At 48.8% G+C, this 22,889-nt stretch overlaps 1 protein-coding gene across 1 annotated transcript; it reads left to right on the top strand.

Moving 5' to 3' along the window:
- The first annotated feature begins 3,457 nt into the window (after positions 1–3,457).
- Positions 3,458–22,670, top strand: Tent5c (terminal nucleotidyltransferase 5C). Its single transcript, XM_051165687.1, has 2 exons — positions 3,458–3,591; positions 20,676–22,670. Exon 2 carries the CDS (start codon positions 20,704–20,706, stop codon positions 21,877–21,879), a length of 1,176 nt encoding a protein of 391 aa, XP_051021644.1. The 5' UTR covers positions 3,458–3,591; positions 20,676–20,703; the 3' UTR covers positions 21,880–22,670.
- Positions 22,671–22,889: the final 219 nt, after the last annotated feature.

Below are 22,889 nucleotides of genomic sequence, written 5' to 3'. Positions count from 1 at the left end.
ATTGAGACATGAAGTTTCCAGGGTTGTTGCTAAAAGGGGGCACTCTTGTATTTTGAAGGCTGTTTTATCTGTGTTCTCACTTTTAGCTTTTCTAGGCATAAGCCAGTGGATTGTTCCAAATGAGAGAAAGAAAGGTCTTTGCAGCATTTTGATTGGCTGTGTACCAGCAGGGGCTGGGATCTGGCAAGGAGGCACTAAGAGTCTTGGATGGACAGTTTAGATATCTGGTTCCATGTCCAGTGGGCAGGAACTGACAACCTCCTGAGCCTCCTGCCAGCTTCAGAGTGCCACAGGTTTATGAGGTAGAAAGAACACAGTGTATAAAAAAAATACAACAAAAAACCCAAAACACTGAAACAAAAAAGTTTAGAAAGGCTGTGGGGGGGGGGGGAGGGGGGGTGGGAGAGGAAATCTGAGGGAAAATGTACATTCATGTGACTATAACAAATTCCTTTCCTGGATCCCAGCTCTCCCTGTTTCCCTGTCATAGAATTACCTATTTTGTTCAGGAAGTTGAACAAAATGTCCTCTAAGCAAAGGTTGGACCAAACCTTAGGTTAAGAAGTCTACTTGTGGTAAGAAAGATGAAGGGACTAGGAGGCAGGACCAGGTGGGTGGGTGGGGGGGGGGGGTGGAGCCCTGAGAGGGTGGGGAAGGGATGGGGCCCTGAGAGGGCAGGCAAACAAAATATATGACAAGCAGGCAGGCCTGAAAAGGTGAGAACCACTAATTTGTATGCTAACTAAAACATCTAATGCTATGGATTCCTACCCCTTGATGGCAGCACCCATGTCAAAAGGCCAAGGCAATAATTTGCTTAAGTGTTACTGATACTGGTTGGAGCTCTGTAGAAGGTCAGTCATTCTCTCAAGGTTTGAAAAGTTAATTCTTAGAGGAAAGCACAGGCAGGTCATCTTTGTGGCAGATTCCTTAAACGGGGCATAAAACACTAAGTGTTAGAGGTGAGATTGACAAGTCGGCCGACTGAAAATCAAGAGATGCTTTTATTCAGAGAACAACAGTAAACTAGACGTCAGCCGCAGGTTGGAGTGGCTCTCACAACGTCTAGAATGGGTGAAGAACTTTGTTAAGTTCAAATGGGCAAAAGACACTGTCCCTCCAAGACCATCATAATGGACGGCAAACATGTGAAAAGTTGCTCAATAGCACTGATTACCAGAGAAAGGAATGTTTAATTATAAGGAAACACACGTGTCCGTGTTTAACTTAAAAAGGAACACTTGGGCGATGCAGATGGCTTAGGGGGAAGGCTGCTTGTGGCCTCGCCTGGCGATGGGTCGAGGTCAACTCCCAGATCCTACACTGTGGAAGGAGAGAACCAACTCCAGAAAGTTGTTCTATGATCGCCACACACTCGCACGTGTGACATGTACATCCTCCTCCAGTACCAATAAAATGTAATTTACAAAAAAATTAAACACCTTAATACCAACAATGGGAAATACGTGAGGCACCAGAAATCTTTCAGCACTGATTGAAACATGAAACACATTATCTGCTTTAAAAATGTATCGACTTTTGTTTGTTCTATGGTTTAAATGTGTTCCCACCCCCCCACTTCTGGCCCTCATTTTTATATCTCGGATCACTGGGAATATATTTAAACTTGACATGTGCATACTCCATGAACAGTGTCCAGTCCCCAGCATGTATATGACACGCATGAATTTGCATCTACACAAGAGAATGTTTCCAGCAACTTCACTGTGGACCGATCGGTCAACAACCTGAAGCAACTGAAATGCCTACCAAACAGTAAATTGAGAATGTGGATTACTGGTTATTTAATGAATGTGCCACAGTTACATACAACACTGAGAAATCTCGTCGACAAAAGGAATTCTTACCCCCCGCTTCTCCGTGTCAAGTCCAAAGGCTGGTACGACTGACCTCTGAAGACTGACCCTGTAAGATACTGAGTGGCAGAGGCCACTGCTAAGCTGGGAATATTCTGGGTGATAGCTCTGTTGGTGCATACACCCATCATTTTGCACACAATAACAGACACTGTGACACCTGACAGTGCTTACGTTATCAACGACAAAACCGACCAGAGTAGCCTGAATTTGTGCTCAAGAACATGCCAGTCTCACACTGATGTCTTACACTGTTACAGTTGCTGGGAATTCCCCTCCCTCACCGGCGAAAGCATGTAGTGAGAACTCCTCATAGCCTAGCAGACACTGCAGGGCACTCATGCTAGGCGGAGGAGACCACTGATTCAGGAAGCCATCTTGCCACGCCCCCCTCCCCACCCCAGAATCCCGTAGAGGGTCAAAGGGGACTCAACAAGTGTTTATTAACGACTGCTCTTTGATTTACACTTGGCATGCACTTTATATAAAGCAGTACGTGATTAATAACTATTTCCCTAATACTGATCTCACAGTTACCCATCCTTACTCCCATCCTGCAGATGGGAAACAGAGGCTTATGGAGGCTAGTGTTAAGTCAGTCAGTGAAGCTTGGCGTGGTAGCCATGCCTGTAACCCCTACAGATGGAAGGTAGATGCACACAGGAGGATCTATCAGTTAAAGCCCAGCCAAGGCTACTTAGAGCCTATATGGGCTTCAGGAGACACTCTCAAAAATCCAAAAGCCACACCAGAACAGCTCCTTGCACGGCCTTCCGGATAGTTAGGTGGTGAAAGAGATTCCTACTCATTAGCCATAATTCTGAAGCAGAGCCATCAGCTAAGGGCAGGAGAATTAAGCTCAGCGGCAGCGTCTGGGGGTCCCCGCCTGCAAGAGATAACAAGCCACAAAGCCCCGTGCCAGTCTGAGGGCTGAGCTGCCGTGCTTTTGGCTTTTGGTTATGGCTTCCCAAGTTGGCTAACTGCACACAGGTGGTCCCGCGGCCAGAGAATCAGCTGCTTCCTTTTGCCCAGGACCGCGATCTCACCTCCAGCCAATTTGCTTGAGGAATCAGAAAGGTTCCTCCAGGGCCCACCTACGAGATTTCCGACTTCTCAAAGGCAGGCGTGGGCTTCCACTCCGGGCTCCCGGAACCAGAGAGCACTGGGGCGAAGAGCGCTTAAAACTCAGGAATAAAACGCACCTACCAGGAAGCAAGCAGGGAGGAAGGGGGAGACCAGTCGGGTCAAGGAAAGGCAACCAGGAGCGGAGGGGACGGAGGGGAAGTGTCCCTTCAACTCCTGTTAGTCGGCTAGATGATACACAACTTTTCTCTATTGCGCCTGCGCATTGCTGCCTCCTGGCCACCCCACCCCTTTGCTCCGGCGGAGGTTTACTCGTCTCTGGGCAACCATTGACTCAGGGAGCCAATCAGAGGGCGACGTTCACTCGGCCCCCGCCGTCAGAGCTAGGCGCAGGGCTCCCGCGGGGCAGCGGCCCGCATGCCCCGCCCTGGCTCCCCCGGGAGGCCGGCCGCTGGGCGGGGGCAGGGGCGGGGAGGCACGGGGGAGTGGTCAGGCCGGTTAAGATCGGAGGGGGCGGCGGCGGGACCGCTCACTCGCCGCAGCTGTCTAGGGGCCGTAGTCACAGCGCCGCTCCTGCTGGGGGCTGCTCTCGCCAATTAACTGCCCTGCCACCTCCTTTTCCAGAGCCCAGGTGAGTCCATGCTCCCCTCCGCCGCAGGTGTGTGATTGCTGCTGCTGTCCCGTGAGGAGCCGCGCACTCCTGCTCTAGGGTCAGTCCTGGCTGAGCCTGGTGGGATGCCGCGGGGATGGAGGAGGAGGCGCCGGCAGGTGTCAGGACCCACCCCGCTCCCGCATCCCTGGCACAGGCCTTCCTCCGTAAAGGAGCGCAAACTTTTAGGAGACAGTGGTTTGGGAAACTTGGGCTAGTTCCTGCTGGCCGGGCGGCAGGGGTGTGGGTGGCTCTACTTCGGGCTGGCAGGTCCTCCAGCTTTTTTGAGTTGCGCCCCTGTGGCGCGCACACCGAGGTCGGAACCGGAGCGATTTTGAACCCCGCGGTTTTGGCGAGCAGATGAAGACGCAGCGGTCTTAGAGCCTGGCAGGAGAGGGGAGGGGAGGGCAGCTTCCTGGGCTCGGTGCCCAGGATGGCGGCCGAGATCCTCATCTCTTTTGGGACTGTGGACGCCGCGCGCGGGCCAAATGATCGAAGCTGTGTGCGTCTCTCGGTAACTTCTCGAGAATACGGCAACTGGGAAACCTGGTTCCTCCCCTTTGGGGATCAAAAGTTGCTTACCGCGTGGGCTGAAAGCCATGCAGTCAGTTGACTCTGATAGCGGTGCTCTAGGTGGCTTAGAGGCGCGCCTGCCAGGAGCGTCGCGGTCGGGGGACCCCTTTAGCGCGGTCGGCAAAGAGTGTGGGAGGAACGTAGGAAGGAGTTGCGGAACCGGCAATGCCAGCTGGTAGCCCTTACACCTAAGTTCAGACAGTCGGTGGGCAGGCTGGCGACCTCAAAGTCATGGAGGGCTGGTGAAGAAATGCCTACTTGGTTTTTCCAGAACGCAGAACTTCCACCGAATCAGATTATCAGACCTAGGTGGCTTCAGGCCCCTTTTCTGCCCTCTCTCCCTTTAAATGGAGAGAAACCCTTCAGAGACCTGACCAATTCCCAGTCTTAAACCCTTTCCCCCTCATTGAGGTTAAAGTGCGTACAAGGAAAGACTTAGTAGACTTACTGATTTATAAAGAGCAGCTATAGGTGTAATCATTTGCACTGGGAAGAGTTTGGTTTTCTGGAAGTAAAGCTAAGATGGTCAGATCCTTTTAAATTAGGTCCCCAGATGCCCCAGCTACCCTGGGAAGGAGGATGAGTGAGGGTGGTCATTGCTAGCTACAACAATTTCCAGTGTAATTTGTTTGGCAAGGCAGTGGCTGAGCCAGAAAGCTAGCCAGGAAGCCAAGAGGGTGGTAGGAGAGCTTACCAAGAATTCTACCGTGCTGGAGTCACCAGAGCTGTGATTGTTTTTCAACATTTACCCAGCAGCTGAAGGAAGATGGATGCTTTTTCTCTTGCTGCTGCTGCTGCTGGACCAGCAGTGGTTCTTTCCTTTGCCAGTCTTGTTTGGGGAGATGGATTAGTATCTCAGATCAGACAGCTGAAACCTTGTCTCTGAAGAGACATCTTGGTTTTTGGTGCACACACATGTTAGGAGCTTTTTAGAAGGAAGACTTCTATGTTTGGAATAATTGCCCTGGTATCTGCACAGGATGTCCCTTGCTGTCATTAAATCATTGTGTGGGGAGGGGTGTTGCTCAGCAATCTCTAGACTGGTACCAAAAGAAAGGTCCCTATTTTTATGAGTAACTTTAGTCTGTGCACCTAGAACAAACAGTCACACTCTTTAGTCTGACTTCCTCCCATAATACCTACCTTGTATCTAGAGATTAAGTTTGTGAACTCAGAAGGGAAGGACTTGGCTCTTGGCCGGTGGGTCTGAGTGAGTGTGAGTGGAGTGCCAAGGGCTCACTCTTCAGCTTTTTCAGCCTGACTTCCAGCCTCTCCCATCCCCAACCCCAATGGGCTCCCAGGCAGGCAGGCGGGCACTTAGCCTGCATCCCCCAGTGTTCAAGGCCAGGTAGATTATATGTGCCATACACTGCCCAACAGATAGTCCAGGAACTGCTCAGCCAGGAAGGCAATGTGAAAGTGGTATGTTGTGCCCTGTTGTGCTATTAGCTAGCCTCAGCTGTTACGAAATTGGAAAGCTGCATTGAATGTATCTTCTCTCCCTCCCCCCTCCTCCCTTCCATCCTCCGTTCCATCCTTCCCAGCTCCATCCACTAAGTAACATCTTAGCTTTAACTTTCTTTTTTGTTCTGCTATTCTAGAGTTAGCCATGGAGGAAGGGCAGCCCATGAGATGACTTTGCCTGTGTTACTAAGAAAAGCTGTAGAGCCAGCCTGAGATGTGTTGTTAAGAGTTAAGCTGATGTTTGGGGCTTTCTTATCTTCCTGTCCCTGAACTAACTCTCCTCTCTCTCTCTCTCTCTCTCTCTCTCTCTCTCTCTCTCTCTGTCTTTCTCTCTCCTCTCCTCTCCCTCCCTCCCCCTCCCTTCCCCCCTACCCCATGTTTGGAGGTTAATAGGGAGTGAGGCAGAATCTGAGGTGTTCCTTGGACTGAGCCTGCTCTGTTTTTTCCCCCTCATTATTGAGGAACCGGGGCACTCTGGAAAGATGCCCTCCACCATCTCAGGGTTTTGGCTGTAACTGGTTGTAGCACGATGAGACCAATGCCTCCATATTTAAAGAAGTGCTCACCATATACAGGGGGAGGAGGTCCCCCTCAGTCACAGTCACAGGGGAGGGGAGTAAGGGGAAAATGGGAGGGAGGGAGGCATGGGAGGATACAAGGGATGGGATAACCATTGAGATGTAACAAGAATAAATTAATAAAAAAAAAATAAAGAAGTGCTCTCAAGGTTAAAGCTGCCTGAGACAACAGTAAAGCTGACCTCTTAATTTCTTGGACCTAAGGTCTCTCCTACTCTTTAACGTTTTGACTGGATGCATTCATCGAAAGGAAGCTTTTATTTAGAATTTGGCTGGCTATGGAAAGCATCTTTACATAATTCAACTGTGTAAGGGAATCTTAGGAACTGTTTCAAATTAATATTCTGTACAGCTGGGCCCTTGTAGCTTGTTCTTGAAGTGTTTGCAGAACTTTTTGGAACAACAGGGAAATAAAAATCTTAATACAAGGAAGTAATTACTGACATGAAGGAGCTCTGTGTGTGAGGATGCTTTGTGACTTCAGAGCAGTTTCCACTGTGGGTTACTAAACTGTGGTGCGCTTTTCTCTTGGATAACGGTGATTGAGTCAGAAAGTGTTTCCTAGGTGGTATCTGGTGCCAGGTGCTGGGGAGGCCAAGGGAATGGTATGTGAAAGACCCCGTGGAAGAGCTTTGGAGGTCAGAGAAGCTGGGCTGGCCCTAAGATGTGCTTGAGGACTTTATTTTTCTCTTAGTTGTCTCAGCCTCTCCTTGCATGTGGACCCCAGAAAAGTGGGATTTGTGGTCCCTGTAGAGGCCCCACCCTTGCCTAGAGAGGGCATGTGTGGCCTTGCATGCAGACAGGCTCCCATCAGGTGAATGCTCATTCTGCTGGGGGCTGCTGGCCTGCTGGTCCTGGCAGGGAAGGAAGCGTGTTTGAAGTAGATGCCCTGCAGGGTCAGGGTACCAGACGAGGCTTTCAGAGCGCCTGGTTTAAAAGGCTACATGGCTTCTTGATCTTCTTTTCAGTGAAGCCTCTGCAGAATGGCTTTGGAGCTGAAGACCCATGAGTGCAGATTGACCAACAGCTGAAACTCCGTAGCCCGGCCAGCCTCTAGCCCCGCCCCCTGCACGCCTCCACCCACCTAGTCCTCCCAGCCCCAGCTCGCTCACTCAGCCTTTCTCTGTGTTCACTCAGCTGCTGGCTGGCCCTGCTGACTCTTTCTTTCTGATTTTTTTTCCCTCTGTCATCGCTGACCTGGTTTAGGGGACGGTAGACAGGAGCCAGATGAGCACATCAGCACGCCTCCCTGTCTCCAGCCAGTGCCTGGTCCTGTGTGCCTGGAGCACTGGAGTAAACTCCCAGGACCTGCCCACTCCTGAGGACTCTGCATTTCTCTTAGATTGTTATTCCTGCCGGTTTCCTTGCTGTCCCATGGCAGATCTTCCATAAACTGCCCCACGTTGCCTTGTAAAATATAGACTTAGATATTTGGAGCAGGAAAAATTGAACATAATCCGCTCCCCACTGGATTTTTAAAAAATATATCTTCGGGACTTCTGTGCAGGCTCTGACTCACCTCCTTTCATCTGAGAGGGCTGCCTCATCCCACCTCTCTCTGCTCCGGGATGTTATAGTTTTTTTTTGCACAGTTTTCTCCTTTTTGTTTTCCTTTTAACATTTTAATATTCAACTGAAGGTTGTTGTTGCTACTGCTGCTGCTGCTGTTTTAGAAGTCCCACATAGTCCCTACATCTGGCCACTATAAAAAAAAATTGAGTAAAGAAATTTATTCAGGCATCATGAAGCACCCCCCATGCCTCCCTTGGCTTCCACACTGGGCCTGACACGATCAGGCCAGGTATGCTCTTCTGCCTGGCGTGGCTGCCCGCCTCCACCCCTCCATGCACTGTGGTGATCTCTGGCCCTGCTTGTCATGGTTAGAGACAGCATCAGGACTCTGTAGCTGCCTGGGGCTATAGGGCTATATGTGAAATATGGAGATAGAGAGGAAAGAGTAGGGTCAACAGCACCCAAGGGTGATTGCTCATCTAGGAGCCAGCACTACTGCTGCTGTGTCTCACTCCAGACTGTCGGAGACTTTATGCTTACCTCCTTGCCTTGTAGGCTGCCTTTCATTGGTTGGGGGTGGGGGCGCGGAGGGGACACACCTGGCCACTGATCCTGGCAGACTACTTCAGGCTGTCACGTCTTCATGGTCATCCATATAGCAGACAGAATCATTGCTATCCTAGGGACACATGGGAACAAAAGCCTGGTAAGCTTTATTTAAGGTAATAATTCTATTTGTTTATTTAGTTCAGTATGTCAAGTAATTAGTGCAAAAACACAGAAAGGAGATAGTTTATATCTTCCCTGTATATCAAGTCCCTGAAGTCTGTGGTGTATTTTGTATGCACTACACACTTCTGTCTGGACCTTCTGCCTTTCAGGTGTTGAAGAGCTACACGGTTTGTGGCTACTGTACCTGGTAGTGCAGATCCGGACCATGTGCAAAAACATTTTACTCTCAAGTCCTGATTCTGTATGTGTGAGAAGCAGTTGCGAACCACCCAAAGTCACTGGTGAGAGAGTGAAGGCTGCAAGCTCTGTATGGCCAGGGAGCGCTGTCTCCTGCCTTCTGGTCACAGAATCCTAAGAGTGCTTACCACACACCAGGCCCTTGGGTCCCTGAACAAATGAGAGGCAGTTGGGTCATACACTGACTTACTGATGAGCATTCATCCTGCAAGGCAGACTTGATGCCCCAAAATCGGGGTGTCTGATTCCCCCTTTCTTCCTCTTGCCTTAGTAGGTTACCCCCCCCCCACCCCCAGAGACCAGCTAGAAGTGCAGGTGAAATCTGACACCGGCAGGGGACCAGGGCTGAATTTTTATTAACAGTTATTGTTAATGAACTCATTGTTAATGAAAACCTACCAACGATTAAAAATTTGATCAAACATGCAAGAGAAGTGAGCTACCAAGGCAAAGATGTTTGGAAGAGCTCTGCTGACAGTCTGTAGGCAGTCAGGCTGGTGTGCTGCAGTTGGAGCTTATGCAGCTCCACACTGCTGGGACCCCGCTTCTTAGGAAGTTGCTGCTGATTTAAGTATTGTGCTGTGGTTTTATTTCTCCATGTAATGCATCCTCATCCACCCACCCACCCACACATGTGCTCTCCACGTATTTAAGTTTAGCCTCTTTCTCTCTATCTGTTCCTATACTTAGAGATCTGCCACCTGCCACATTAATACCCCGAACCTGAGTGGACACCATGTATAGTTCCCGTCAGCACTGAAACTGAAGCCAGCTTGCACTTGGACGTTTGTGCATGGGGTGTGTGTACGTGTCTTACCCTGATAAGTGTGGCATCTGAGAGCTAAGTGTTACTGGTCCCTTTCCTGATAAGACCCAAGGCTGCTGCTAGTGCCTAGTCAGGACAGGCATCCATTTTTAACTGACTGAAGTTTTTCTTTTGGACAGCTGAGGAATTTTCAAAACTCTGGGCCGGAGAGTTGGATTGTAATAGAGCCTTTGAAATGAACCTGAGGATTGTGACTTGGTCCTCCTCAAATGGTCTCCTGTCTAGGAGCCTAGTTTCTCTCAATCCAGTCGACCTCTAAAACAAAAAGGGCTGGCTCTGCTTGGGGGGAGCCCTGTGTGTGAGTTCAGGCCAGTAATGTCTCTGATTTTGAAATGTACGGTATAGCAACAATTACTAGCTTACTAGTTCTATTTCGACTTGTGTAGTTAGGGCTTCATGCTGACACTTTGTGGGGAAAAAACCTCAGGGCCTTTCTGCCTAGCTGCCAGCTGATGATGTCTGCGTTCTGACATAGTTAATAGTAACGTTTGCAGTGACTTCGGAGCATCTGCACTGCCCAGCTGTGCCTATGAGATTCCTGCCCCAGTGTTTTGATTCTGTCCTGTGCCTCCACAGCCCCAGCATGACTCCTTCCAGTATTATCTCCACCCACACTTGCTTAGGCATCCTATTTTGAAAGGTGGGAAGTCACTTTCTGTTTGGACTCATGTTCAGGCGGTGTCTGGACTGGGCCCAGTTACTGATAACTGCTGGGTGTTGACATCTGTAGGGGGATGAGACCCTGAAGACCGCCCCCCCCAGACTCTAGAAACTTGGGGCACAGCAAGGCAGCCCCCTCTTTTTCTGTGCCTTGGGACTCTGGCGTGGGAATCTGACCAAATTTTTGCCTTTGGTAAACATCAGTGTGAAATGGCCCCTGATAACCCTGAGAAAACAGACTGAGGCCTCCGGCTGAAAGTGAGGCAAGGACATCTGTGAAGGCAGGTGCCTCACTGACTTAGAAGGGGTTCTCTCTGGGCACATTTTTTGGCCAGGGGCAGCCATTGTGAGCTGAGGTACAATGGATTGTGGGCATTTGGGTGGGTTAATTGTAAATAGGACTGTGTTAGTACCTGTGGGTGTGAAACGTACCTGGCGTAAGGGCTTATTTTAGCTCACGGCATTAAGGTAAAGCCATCATGCCAGGGAAGGCACAGTAGCTGGAGAGGCAGCTGGCTGTATTTTGTTCCAGTCAGAAGGCAGAGGGGGTGGGGGTTGGGGGCACTGGTTCTCAGCATGCTTTCTTCTCTTTACTCAGTCCCAGACCCAACCTATGGGGAGATGCTGCCGGGTCTAAGGGTGGGTCTTTTCCCACCTCAATTAAACTCCTCTGGAAAGGCTTTCTCAGACATACCCAGGGATATGGGAATCTCTCCTGGCTGTAGTTTCTAACTGTGTGTGGGGGCTGTGGAGTCATCTCCAGAATGTGACTCCTCTCTGTTGGGGGGGGTCCTGGCTGTGGTGAGAGGCTCTAAGCCAACTGACTAAGGGCTTCTCCAATGCCTCCTTAGGGCCTAGATAACTTCTGGCCTTTATGGTTCCAGGAATGCAAGGAGGGAGGGAGGGAGAGAGGGAGGGAGAGAGGGAGGGAGGGAGGGAGGCCATCTCTACAGAAGGCCAAGTCCACCTCAGCCCTGCTTTTGTTCTTTACTAATCAGCTGCTGGTTTAAGGTGTCAGTGGTCATTCAAAGTGTTTGGCTGCAGCTTGGGCAGCACGCGCGCGCATGCGCGCGCGCGCGCACACACACACACACACACACACACACACTCTTTTCCTTCAGGTGAAAGAATCTCAATTCAAACAGTATAGATGTGTGGGAAGTGACACACATCTGGGGTTGTCTCATCTGGGGTTGGATCTTTGTGGTCTGTCCTAGATTGCTTCTGTTTTCAGTTATGTCCCAGGCTAGCCCTTTGTGTGGGGGAGGGGGCTGGCAACTCTATAAATATACCTGGCTTTGCTCAGCAGCTCCTGGAGGGGGGGGTTGCCCTTTTGTCTACAGAGAAGGTCTCTTTGGTTCTGTTGCTTTATCTTGGAATAACACTCCTGATCTCTCAGTCACCAAAGTACGTGCAACTGGTCGTTTGTTTATTCTGACAGATCTGGTCTGCCATTACTGTATCCCCTCCGTGCTTTTCAGCTGTCTCTTTCCTCTTCCGGCTTCTCCGTTCTTCTGAACTTGCTATCTCTAGCATTGTGCCCGCCCAACTTGCCAGTATCTTGGAGCACCTTCCAAGTTGGAATCTTAGGCCCTCTTTTCTCAAGCATTAGCTATTAGCATGTCAATACTCATTGCTCCAGTGAGGTTGGCTTTATCCCAAAGTCTTCTGACTGAGGGGTAGCACCTTCTGTCCTGAAGGCTGTTAGATACACATGTCTGCCCCGCCTTTAGCACCTGCCATCTGGTCTTTTCTCTGCCACCATCTGATTGAAACATCTTCACGCTTTCTTTCCTGTCCCTTCTACTCAGTGCCACCTCCTTCCCATGGCTACCGGAACAGCTAGTTCCTCTTAAAGTTTTCTCCCACCCGTAACACACTACAGCTACCCACCTTCGAGGGATAAAAACTTGCCTCAGTCTCACTCCTGCCACACACCAGCAGTGTGTCCTCAGACAGTTTACGATGTACATGTCCTGTTGGTTCCACAGTGTCCTCCCCCAAAGTGAGGGGAGATGACATCTCCATTTTAGGGATTTCACAGACTCTTAGATATTAATTTAGTGTACAGGACACATGTGGTGGTCAGAGGGTAACTTGTGGGATTCTGTTCTCTGTTTCCCACCGTGCAGGTCTTTACTCATCAGGCTTGGTAGCAGGTGCCTTTACCTGCTGAGCCATCTTGCCTGCCCTTATACTGTTTTTTTCAGAAACTAGATGGCCAGATGTAGATAGAACCCTGACATCACAGTCTTGCTGCCTGCCTAAGATGTAGCAAAATTGCCTGACTGAACATCCCAGGTGCATTTCTTGTCCTCTGGACACAGCTGTGGTGGCACAGGACTTGTCTTTCTTTCTTTCTTTCTTTCTTTCTTTTTGGTTTTTCGAGACAGGGTCTCTCTGTGTAGCCTTGGCTGTCCTGGACTCACTTTGTAGACCAGGCTGGCCTCAAACTCACAGCGATTCACCTGCCTCTGCCTCCAGAGCGCTGGGATTAAAGGCGTGCGCCACCGGCAGACAAGACTTGTCTTTATCAGGACCTGGCTGGTACCCGGTGGCAAAAGGATGTGGGGAAAACAGAAGATGTTTGTTTTGAAACACCAGGTGTGCAGACCCTTTGAGAAGCGAGACTGCCCAGATATGGTAGCCCTAAAGTGAGTCCCAGGGTCTCTCTCTCTGGAAGCTACCTCTAAGCCACACTGCGGTCCTTTGGGTCTGAAGCCTGCACAAAAGCAGGTAACAAAGTGTGACCCACTCAGCCGGAGGCTGTGGGAGGGGGAGGAGCCAAGGTCAGGGGCCATGGGAGCGGGAGGAGCCAAGGTCAGAGTCTGCAAAAGGCAGCTTGGGGGTTTTTATTTTTGTTTTTTTGGTTGGGACCAGTACATTTTTGTTTTAGAAACACTTGTCTGAGTAAAAGTAAGAAGTGGTTATCTAGTGCACTTGTAGGCTTTTCACCTGTTTCCTGGTGTTCCCCAACCTTCGGCCCTCCAGGGCCCTTTGGACTTGAGGGAGGAGTCAACAGTTCCAAGAATTAGGACCTGGGCTCCAGTGATGAGCTCTTATGCTTTAAAAAAAAATGAGCTTTTTAACTTGGGGATGGGGGATGTTTGGCTGGCAAGGGTTAAATGGGAGTTGATTGCAGTGGCTTCTTCTGTGTGCTACTTCCTTTGCTTCCACACATGGTTACCCTGCACATCATAATGACTAGGAAGTAAGCCTGCCCTGTGGTTTTTCCCTCGCTTGGCTCACTGAGGTGAGAGGCAGCATGGGGTGTAGTGAAAACAATTCTCAATCACTTTTACTTCTGCTTAAGGGGTCCAGGGCTTTATATGCAACAGAGTAGTCCCTTCCTGCACAGGGGAGGAGAGTTTTTGTGGAAGCTACACAGAAGGGACCCCTCCTCCTGGCGGTGTGTGTGTGTGTGTGTGTGTGTGTGTGTGTGTGTGTGTGTGTCTGTCTATCTGTCTGTCTGTCTTTGTTCCTTGCACACATTTCATTTAGAAGCCTCAGGTCTGTGTCCAGGCTTAAATCTTGCCCATGGATAGCTCTTATTCCAGTTTGAAAGGCTTTATTAGGAAGATGTACTTTTTTTTTTTTTTTTTAAGGTAGCATTCAGGAACAGTGAAAGGGAATTTTGCCACCAAAAGAACGTGGATGGTAGGCGAAGGTGCTTCTTTTTATTCTTAAACCTCGGAGAGTCGGAAGAGGGTGTGGCCAGGTCCCCTCTGGCATGGATTATGGGCTCCAATAAGAGAGCTGCAGCTCCAGCCTGCTTGCCTGATGCCTTATAGACAACCAGTTCTACAACTTTGTTTGCTGCAACAGGGTTTCTCTGTGTGGCCTTGGCTGTCCTGCAACTCTTTGTAGACCAGGCTGGCCTTGAACTCACAGAGATCTGCCTGCCTCTGCCTCCTGAGTGCTGGATATAAAGGCGCGCGCCACCACCGCCGGGCAGCTCTCTGGCTTTGATGTTAAATATAGGAGCTTGGGAAAACCCTCCTTGACTTCACAGACCCACCCATCTCTCCACACACAGAAACTCTTGGGGCCACTTTCCTTGCCTCTAATAATCAGTTACCAAAAAGGACTCAATGCAAGTGCCCTCAATGTCCTTAGCACCCTTATCCTCATCCTGCATGCCCACCTGAGTCCATCTATGTCTCACAGGCTGGGCCACTTTTATGGCGTAAACTGCCTATTCGGAAACCTCAGTATCTGAATGCTTTTCTTTTCCCCATTGCCATGCATTCCCCTTGCACAGCTCTGCCCTGGGCAGCGAGGCACACCGCAGCAGGCAGAGCATCTTACCTTGACCTCAGGGAGCTTGGTCTAATGCTTTGGCATAGGGTATCTCCTCCATGTCTGCTGCCACCTCTGCAAACCTGTTTTCCCTTAATTTGTGTTTCCTTCCCTTCTGATGCAGCTCAGGGATCCAGGGGTCCCTAAAATAATTGTTCACCAGTGATCATTCTGTCAAAAAGATGAACTGCTGTAGGTATGGAGAGATGGCTCAGCTGTTAAGGGTTAAGGCTATTCTTACAGAGGATCTGGGTTTGAGTTCCAGCACCCACATGGAAGTTCACAACCATCTCTGGCTCCAGTTTCAGGGGATTTGAGCCCTTTTCTGGCCTTCTTTGGCATTGTGCACATGCTAGTATATACACATACATGCAGGAAAAACAGCCATATACATAAAAATCATAAAATTTATTTAAAGGCACATATTGTGAACTTAGGTATGTGACCATTCTGGCTCTTAGATGTGCCTGGATCTTCAAACCAATGACCAGCTCAGTGCCCACCTTTGCTGACTTCCCCTGTGTAAAGCCACAGTAGAGAGACTCCTCAAATTTTGCTTTGAATTTCCTGGACTTCCGAGTTAATTTGTTTCCTGACCACTGTTGTATTAATTCGGCTAACTAGAATTTGCCTTTAACCAGGGTCTTTCATGAGCACAGCGTGTTTGTTTCATGTGATCCTTTTATACAGAGGTTTCATAAAGGTGTTGATTAAAGCTGAAACTGTTGAACTAAGGGCTGGTGTGCTATCTATGCACCCCAAGAGCTGTAAATTGAATTTGTTCTTGTAACACCAATGTTGAGGTAACACAGGGATATACTTTTGATATTTGAAATCGTTTGCATTTCAACAATGGTTAGAAGTATCTTTCTATGTGTTTAGAAATGTATTCATTTTTTATTACGTGTATATATGTATGTGTCTGTGTGTGTGTCTGTGTCGGTGCGTGTGAGTATAGAGGTACCCTGGGAACCCAGAAGAGGGGCTTAGATCCCCTGGAGCTTGGCTCACAGATGGTTGTGAGCCACCCAGCATGGCTGCTAATGTCCAGATCAGGTCCTCTTTGAGAGGGTCAACACACTGACTTACAAAGCCATCTCTCCAGCAACACCCCTCCTGCCAAACATCTTAATTTACACTTTTCTAACGAGCTAGGGATTTCATAGGTACTGTGCCTAAATATATAAATGAATGTGGGTCAGCTCAGCTTTGTCATGCCTAAATTATGGTAAAAATCGGGACACTAAAACCATACTAAGAATGTGATATGAGCCCATGTCCCATTGTGCACTGTTATGGATTCTGGTCCACCACCACTCCTCCCCTACTCCCCCCGGAAGTTTACTCCACTCTTCATATTTGTATCCAAAGAAGTTGGTATGTAAGATGCCAACATTAGAATCTTGGGTTTCTAAAAGTGTACTTACTGCTTTTTATTTATTTTATTTTTTATTTTTATTTTTTATTTATTTTATTTTATTTATTTTTTATTTTTTATTTTTTTACTTACTGCTTTTTAAAAAAGAAAGATGTTCTGGCAACTGTAGCCAGTAACCAGCAGGAGGGCATTGCAGAGGTGGGACAGCCTCGCAAGGGACGCTTGGGTCAGTCTGAAGTGAGCCGTGGATGCCCTGGGAGATGGTGGCGAATGTGTTTTGATGCTGAACATTGATCGAGCAGTTGGGGCGAGAGGAGCAGGCCTGTCATTTTGAGTTTTTCTTTTAATGTAAACAGTGGATGTCGTCTTATTCTTAAAACGTGTTAGGTAGAAACTTGCCGAAAGGCCTTCTGGAGGGAAATGGCTCCCTTCCCTGCAACCCTCGCCGAGCTCAGCACATAAAGGGCAGAGGGGAAGCTTTCAGAGAAATTTGATTTACTTGGTACTGGGGTGTGGGAAGGAGGCAGGGAAGGGAACTGCAGAAGTTAGGTACAGGGAGCAGATGAGTTGAATTCTCATAAGGGAAAGATTGTAAGACTGTGGCTCGTGAGATTTTTAATTTTTGTCAATGAATACTTCTAGGTGCAAAGGATACACAGTGCGTTTTCCTTTCCACATCCACCCCAAACTGAAGATGGTGCTCAGTATAGAGTGAGTTAGGTTTAGGCATAAAGTTTCGCATGCACAGTTTTCCGCTTTTCCACTCATGAGTCACGAGCATTTACGTTCCTTTGGACAGCTGCGTGCCTCTGTGTGTGGCTGTATCCACGTGTTACGTCACTGCTTCCTCTCCTGATGTGAGGTACACTCCCAGCTTTATGACTGTCCCCCAGTGACTGTCTCTGTGCCTACTTATAACTGTACTGCATGTCAGAGGAGAGGGGGTAGAAGTGAAAGGGGTGATGGCGCTTAAAAGTTGAGAGACCCACATAGCTCTTCAGAGAGCCCAGGGCTGTGCAGCAGGGGTGCTTGCTGTCCCATGCATGACAGTCCTGGGTGAAACTCAGGCACTGGGGGTTTAGGATGCCCGGCCTCTGACTGAGGCTGAACTCTTATATTCCTTCCTCTTTCTCTTTTGGGGCCTTGTGTTTATGATTTCTTACTTATTAAGGAAATGAACACTTTGCCTAAAGTTACAAACTCTATGCCTTCTTCTGCATGTTTTGTTCCATAAAAACATTTTTTTTTTTTTATTTTAAATTTTCATGTACCTAAACCAGCCTGCCTTTGTGACTGGTTTCCTGTGGTTCTGGAAGGTTTTAAAGACTTACCTACTGTGTGAACTTGTATGGAAATTCTGGGTCGTATCTCCCCTGACCCCGTCACTCCTAAATGATTTTTTTTCAGTCCTCATTCAACCAACTAGATAGTGCTTCTCAATCTGTGGATGGAGACCCCTTTGGGGGTGGGGGAGAGGTGCCTGGTAGTCACTAAAGAGCATGGCAAACCAGATATTTAAATTATGGCTCATAACATAGAAATATAATAGCTATGAAGTAGCAACAAAATAATTTTATGGTGGGGGGTCACAACATAAGGGACCTAGTGAAGGGTCATAGCATTAGGAAGGCTGAGAACCACTGCACTGGGTCTTAGCCTTTAGTTCCTGACCCAACCATCTAGCTCTTAGTTTAGCAGGAGAAATGGAGCCAGCTTTTAAAAGTATACAGATTGATTACTCATCCAGATGGTTTTTCTTTCCTCACACCATTTGTTTTTGTTTATGGTTTGGGTTTGTTTACGTATTCATTTGTTTGAGTCAGGGTCTCTCTGTTTAGCCCAGGCTAGTCTCAAGCTCCTAGCTCAGCCTCTTAACTGCTGAGGTCCTAGGCATGAGCCCTCATGCATGGCGTCCTGTACTGTTTTGAAATGCTTCTTTCTTTATAGTAAGTCCTCATATGTATTTGGTTTACACATTTAGAAAATTCTGTCCCAACAGTTCTGCCCGTTTGTGCAGTTTCTATCTCCATGGCTCGCTCTCCTCTCTTACAGGCTGATAAACGCCTCATTTCCACTTTCAGAACACTTGTGGCTATTTCTGCCCCTCCTCCCACATAGCCCTTACAGAGACTTAGTCTAACAGAGGTTTTAACTTTAAGTCAGCTGCCAGTGTAAAGATGCGTGAAATATTCACAATGCACTTTTTACCCCAAAGGAAAGAGTTAATGGCTTCTGGATTCTCTGTGGTTCCAGGTAGCTCTTCTGTCATGTTCTAGAAGTTCTGACTTTAGCGCGCGTGCCCTCCCTCCCTCCCTCCCCCCGCCCCCCCTCTCTTTCTGCTTTGTAGGAAAATGCCTTTCCTACAATTACTCTACATTGCAGGTGGTCTAGCTTTGTTCAGGCACAAATCTACTGTACACTGATCATTAAAAAAAAAAAAGAGAGAGAGAGAGAGACAAAGATCCACCGAGGAGTATCCAAGTGAGCACAGAGAAAAGAGAACCCAGCTGTACCAAATCGGGCTGGAAGGCAAATGCCAGCCACAATAGATGTTAGGTGTGCATTTCAGGCTGTGCTTGCTGTCCGTCACTGAGGCGGGCCACGCTAGGATGATCTAAATAGCTGCAGACTTTTAAAGACTCTTTCATCTTTCCCTTGACAAATGCTCTTCTATAGCAAGCAGAGAGGCGCTCAACCCCAGAGCCCACCAGAGCCCTGCTTTGATCCTGGGTTGGGCTGGGTTTCCAGCTGAGCGACTTGACAGTCCCCGGGCTTGTGTGTTACTGTGCTGGCTCGGCTCGTGTCGCCCCCAGAGCATTGCCATTTCTAGCCATGCACTGCTTTCCTCCTGTCTGTTGTTCTAGCAGCAGCTCATCATGGCTTCGTTGTTTTGTGTGCCTCTCTCAAGTGAACACTTTTGTGGTTTTCCTGTTGGCCGCTCTTTTGTCTGTGTCTGCCTGTTGTCAACCACACACCTCCTTGGGTTGGCGTCTTGTACTGTCAACAGTCTTTGTGATGTAGAACTGTAACAGCTCATCTCCACATGACTGGTGGTACCTGGCACAGCCACAAATCTCTGGACAAAGGTCCATGTTGGAGCCCAAGCAGAGTGCGCTGATGTGCGTTAAATAAAAAGCAGCAACCTCTGAACGGCGGGATGGTGGCTGGGTGCGTGCCATCTTTCTATAGCTTCGCAGGGTAGAGAGACCGTTCATGGTGAAATTGGAAAACTGCATCAAGGTTCTTTGTGTCAGCCTTTGTGTCTCTCTAGATGGCATTTACTCCGCATGCTCTTTAGATTTCTAAGACAGCAATATCTGCTTGGATGTACTGGGATTTCCAGTGATCTATCACTTCATCTATTTTAAAGTGAGATGTGCTTCCCTGTTACTAGGTTGGAAGTATAGCTCAGTGGTAGGCGCTTGGCCCAGGCTTCAGTCTCCAGCATCCTACGTGCATACAGTTATCTGGAAAACTTTGTGGTTCTCTCATGTGAGGTAATGAAAGGTGCTTTCTTTTCCTTCCGGTGTTCAGTTTTAACTTGTCCCCCTTAGGGAGCTTCCAGGAACTCTTCTGAGGAAGGCCTCTGGACGTTTACCTGCCCTGAGGCCTTGGTTCCTCGAGGAAGGATCTTCTCACTGCAAAGCTGATCCAACTCCTTCTATTTTCCTACAAACAACTTTGTTCTCTCCCAGATGACAGTACTTGTTGTAGGACAGATTATGGCCGTATGTGAAAAGGAAGTGCTTGTCTTCTAGGCTGAGATGTAGTCTTTTGGGGGAACAGATGGAGCAGCGGGGTGTGTGTGTGTGTATGTGTGTATGTTTGCGTGTATGTGCATGTGTGTGTATGTGTGTGTATGAGTGAGTGAGAGTGTGTATGTGTGTGTATATGCGTTTCTGTGCATGTGTGTGTGTGTGTATATGCCAGCATGTATGTGTATGAGTGGATGAGAGTGTGTATGCATGTTTATGTGTGAGTGCGTGTTTGTGTGTGTGTGTTTGAGTGGTTGTGTGTGATTGTGTGTTTGTGTGTGTAAGAAAATGAGTGTATTGTGTATATGAGAGTATACGTGTGTATATAAGAGTGTACGTGTGTATATGAGAGTGTACATGTGAGTGTGTGTATATAGGAGAGTGTGTGTCTGTGAAAGTGTGTGAATAGATATGTGTGTGTGTGTGTGTGTGTGTTGCACTGGGTATTAGGGTTTAGGTATCCACCAGTTCAAGATGTAGTTATGGAGCTAAAAGTAGAAGTAACTTCTATAGAAACCAGAGAAAGCCAGGTGTGGTAGTGCATACCCTTAATCCTTGTGCTCAGGAAGGCAGAGGCAGGCAGATCCCTGTGAGTTCAAGGCCAGCCTGGTATACAAGGGCTACACAGAGAAACCCTGTCTTGGGGTCGGGGGAGGAAACCGGAGAAAATTACTAAAACACACGGGTTCTATTTCTCTGTACCATTAGAGGCCCTTCAATGTTTAGATGACTTGGTTAGTTTGCCTGCTGTTCTTCACACAATATAGCGCCCCCCCCCCCCGCCCTTCCTGGACATAGGGCGAGCGCACTAGCAGCTGCTGGAGCACCCACCCAAAGCAAAGCATGCGTTATCTACCCTGGTGTAGAATGGAGCGTGTGCCTCTGTGGGTGACATTCTTGGGTGTTTTAATATGTTCACAGCCATGCTGAGCAGCAGGGACTGACGACTGCTGTTTTACCAGGAGTTGCTCAGAGAGAAGTCAATAGCTCCTCCACTGGCTTTCCATGCCTACATGAATCCTAACGCTGTCTCCCACCCTTTCACTCTTCAGCTCCCCCTGGCCAGAACATCCCCCCAGGATGGCAGAGGAGGGCAGCAGTGCCAAGGACTCTGAGTCCTTCAGCGTGCTCAACTGGGATCAGGTTAGCCGGCTGCATGAGGTCCTGACCGAGGTCGTCCCGGTCCATGGGCGAGGCAACTTTCCCACCTTGGAGATAACCCTGAAGGACATCGTCCAGACTGTCCGTAGCCGGCTGGAGGAGGCGGGCATCAAAGTGCAGGACGTCCGGCTGAACGGCTCTGCAGCCGGCCACGTTTTGGTCAAAGACAATGGCTTGGGTTGCAAAGATCTGGATCTGATCTTTCACGTGGCTCTTCCCACGGAGGCAGAATTCCAGCTGGTGAGAGATGTTGTCCTGTGCTCTCTTCTGAACTTCCTGCCGGAGGGCGTGAATAAGCTCAGGATCAGCCCGGTCACCCTGAAGGAGGCCTACGTTCAGAAGCTGGTCAAGGTTTGCACCGATGCTGACCGCTGGAGCCTCATCTCCCTCTCCAACAAGAACGGGAGGAACGTGGAGCTCAAGTTCGTTGACTCCATCCGGCGTGAGTTCGAGTTTAGTGTCGACTCCTTCCAGATCGTCCTGGACTCCTTGCTCTTCTTCTACGACTGCTCTGGCAATCCCATCTCTGAGCATTTCCACCCCACCGTGATTGGGGAGAGCGTGTATGGGGATTTTGAGGAGGCCTTTGAGCATCTCCAGAACAGGCTGATTGCCACCAAGAACCCCGAAGAGATCCGAGGCGGGGGTCTTCTGAAATACAGCAACCTTCTTGTGCGGGACTTCAGGCCTGCGGACCAGGAGGAGATCAAGACTCTGGAGCGTTACATGTGCTCCAGGTTTTTCATCGACTTCCCGGACATCCTGGAACAGCAGAGGAAGCTGGAGACCTACCTTCAAAACCACTTTGGTGAAGAAGAGAGAAGCAAGTATGACTACCTCATGATCCTGCGCCGGGTAGTGAACGAGAGCACCGTGTGTCTCATGGGGCACGAACGCAGACAGACCCTGAACCTCATCTCCCTCCTGGCCTTGCGTGTGCTGGCGGAACAGAACATCATTCCCAGCGCCACCAACGTCACTTGTTACTACCAGCCAGCTCCTTACGTCAGCGATGGCAACTTCAACAACTATTACATTGCCCATCCTCCCGTTACCTACAGCCAGCCTTATCCTACATGGCTGCCCTGTAACTAACCTTAGGACCGGAGGCTTTCCACAGTGGGAACCCACTTAGGGCAGGGGCTCTCAGGTAGGAGAGCCTCCTCCTAGATGTAGGTGTTTGGCTTTTCAAGGGGGAACTCAGCTCTGGGTGTGCTTGTCTTTGCTGTACCCACCGGGATAGGTCCACGGAAGACCGTGAGCTAACCCTACAAGGACCCTATTACAGTGTCATTCCGGAACATGCAACAGGAAGCGTGACTTCTCCACATCCTTCTAAGATGCTCGCTAGCACGTCACTACCTGGACGTTAGCACATGGGGATTGGAACTCTGCACAGTCTCTGAGATTGGGAGCGTTGGGCAGCATATGAGAAGTGTTAAAGGCTTTCCTCTCAGCAGGCCTGCAGGCTATCTTATTCAGGATTCCCAGCAGTTCCGTGAAAGCTGTGCAACTGTGTCCATTTTAGTCAGCTCCCAAACTGATAAACATGAGGGTGCTTTTTGTGACTGGATTTTTTCACTCACGGGACTAAGTTGTGCATTGCCTAGTCCCTGTCAGCAGAGCTGAGAATTTCATTCATCAATAAACCAAAGCCAATAGCTGGAGACTCGAGATCTGGTTGGAAGTGGTTTATGGTATATGCTGTGCTTTGTCAAGAAATTATGAGATATTGTGGAGAGAGAGAGAGAAAAAAAAAAGATGATCTTTTCTTGAAATGTAACTTGAAAACAATAAAATGTGGAACATAATGTTAAAGTAGAATTGTGGTGGTGGCGGGCGGGGTGACGATTGTCGATAGGAAACACAAATGTTTTGTCTTGTTTTGTTTTTTCTTTAAGGAATTCTTATTGAATGACACATTTTTTTTCCCCTCCCTCGTTGGCTCTCTGATGACTGACTCTTGCTTGCTCTTCCTGAGAGTAAGGACTGGGTTGCGTCTAGGGTCACTGTCATCACCAACATGAGGTTTTTTTCCTATGTTTTAGTTGGAAGCCCGTTTTGCACGTCATTCCCAGTATGACAAAGCTTTTTGCTGGAGTCTA

Source organism: Acomys russatus, chromosome 23 (assembly GCF_903995435.1).
Source record: "Acomys russatus chromosome 23, mAcoRus1.1, whole genome shotgun sequence".
Taxonomy (NCBI): Eukaryota; Metazoa; Chordata; class Mammalia; order Rodentia; family Muridae; genus Acomys; species Acomys russatus.
The sequence above is the reverse complement of the archived record's forward strand: the minus strand, read 5'-3'. Positions and strand labels throughout refer to the sequence as shown.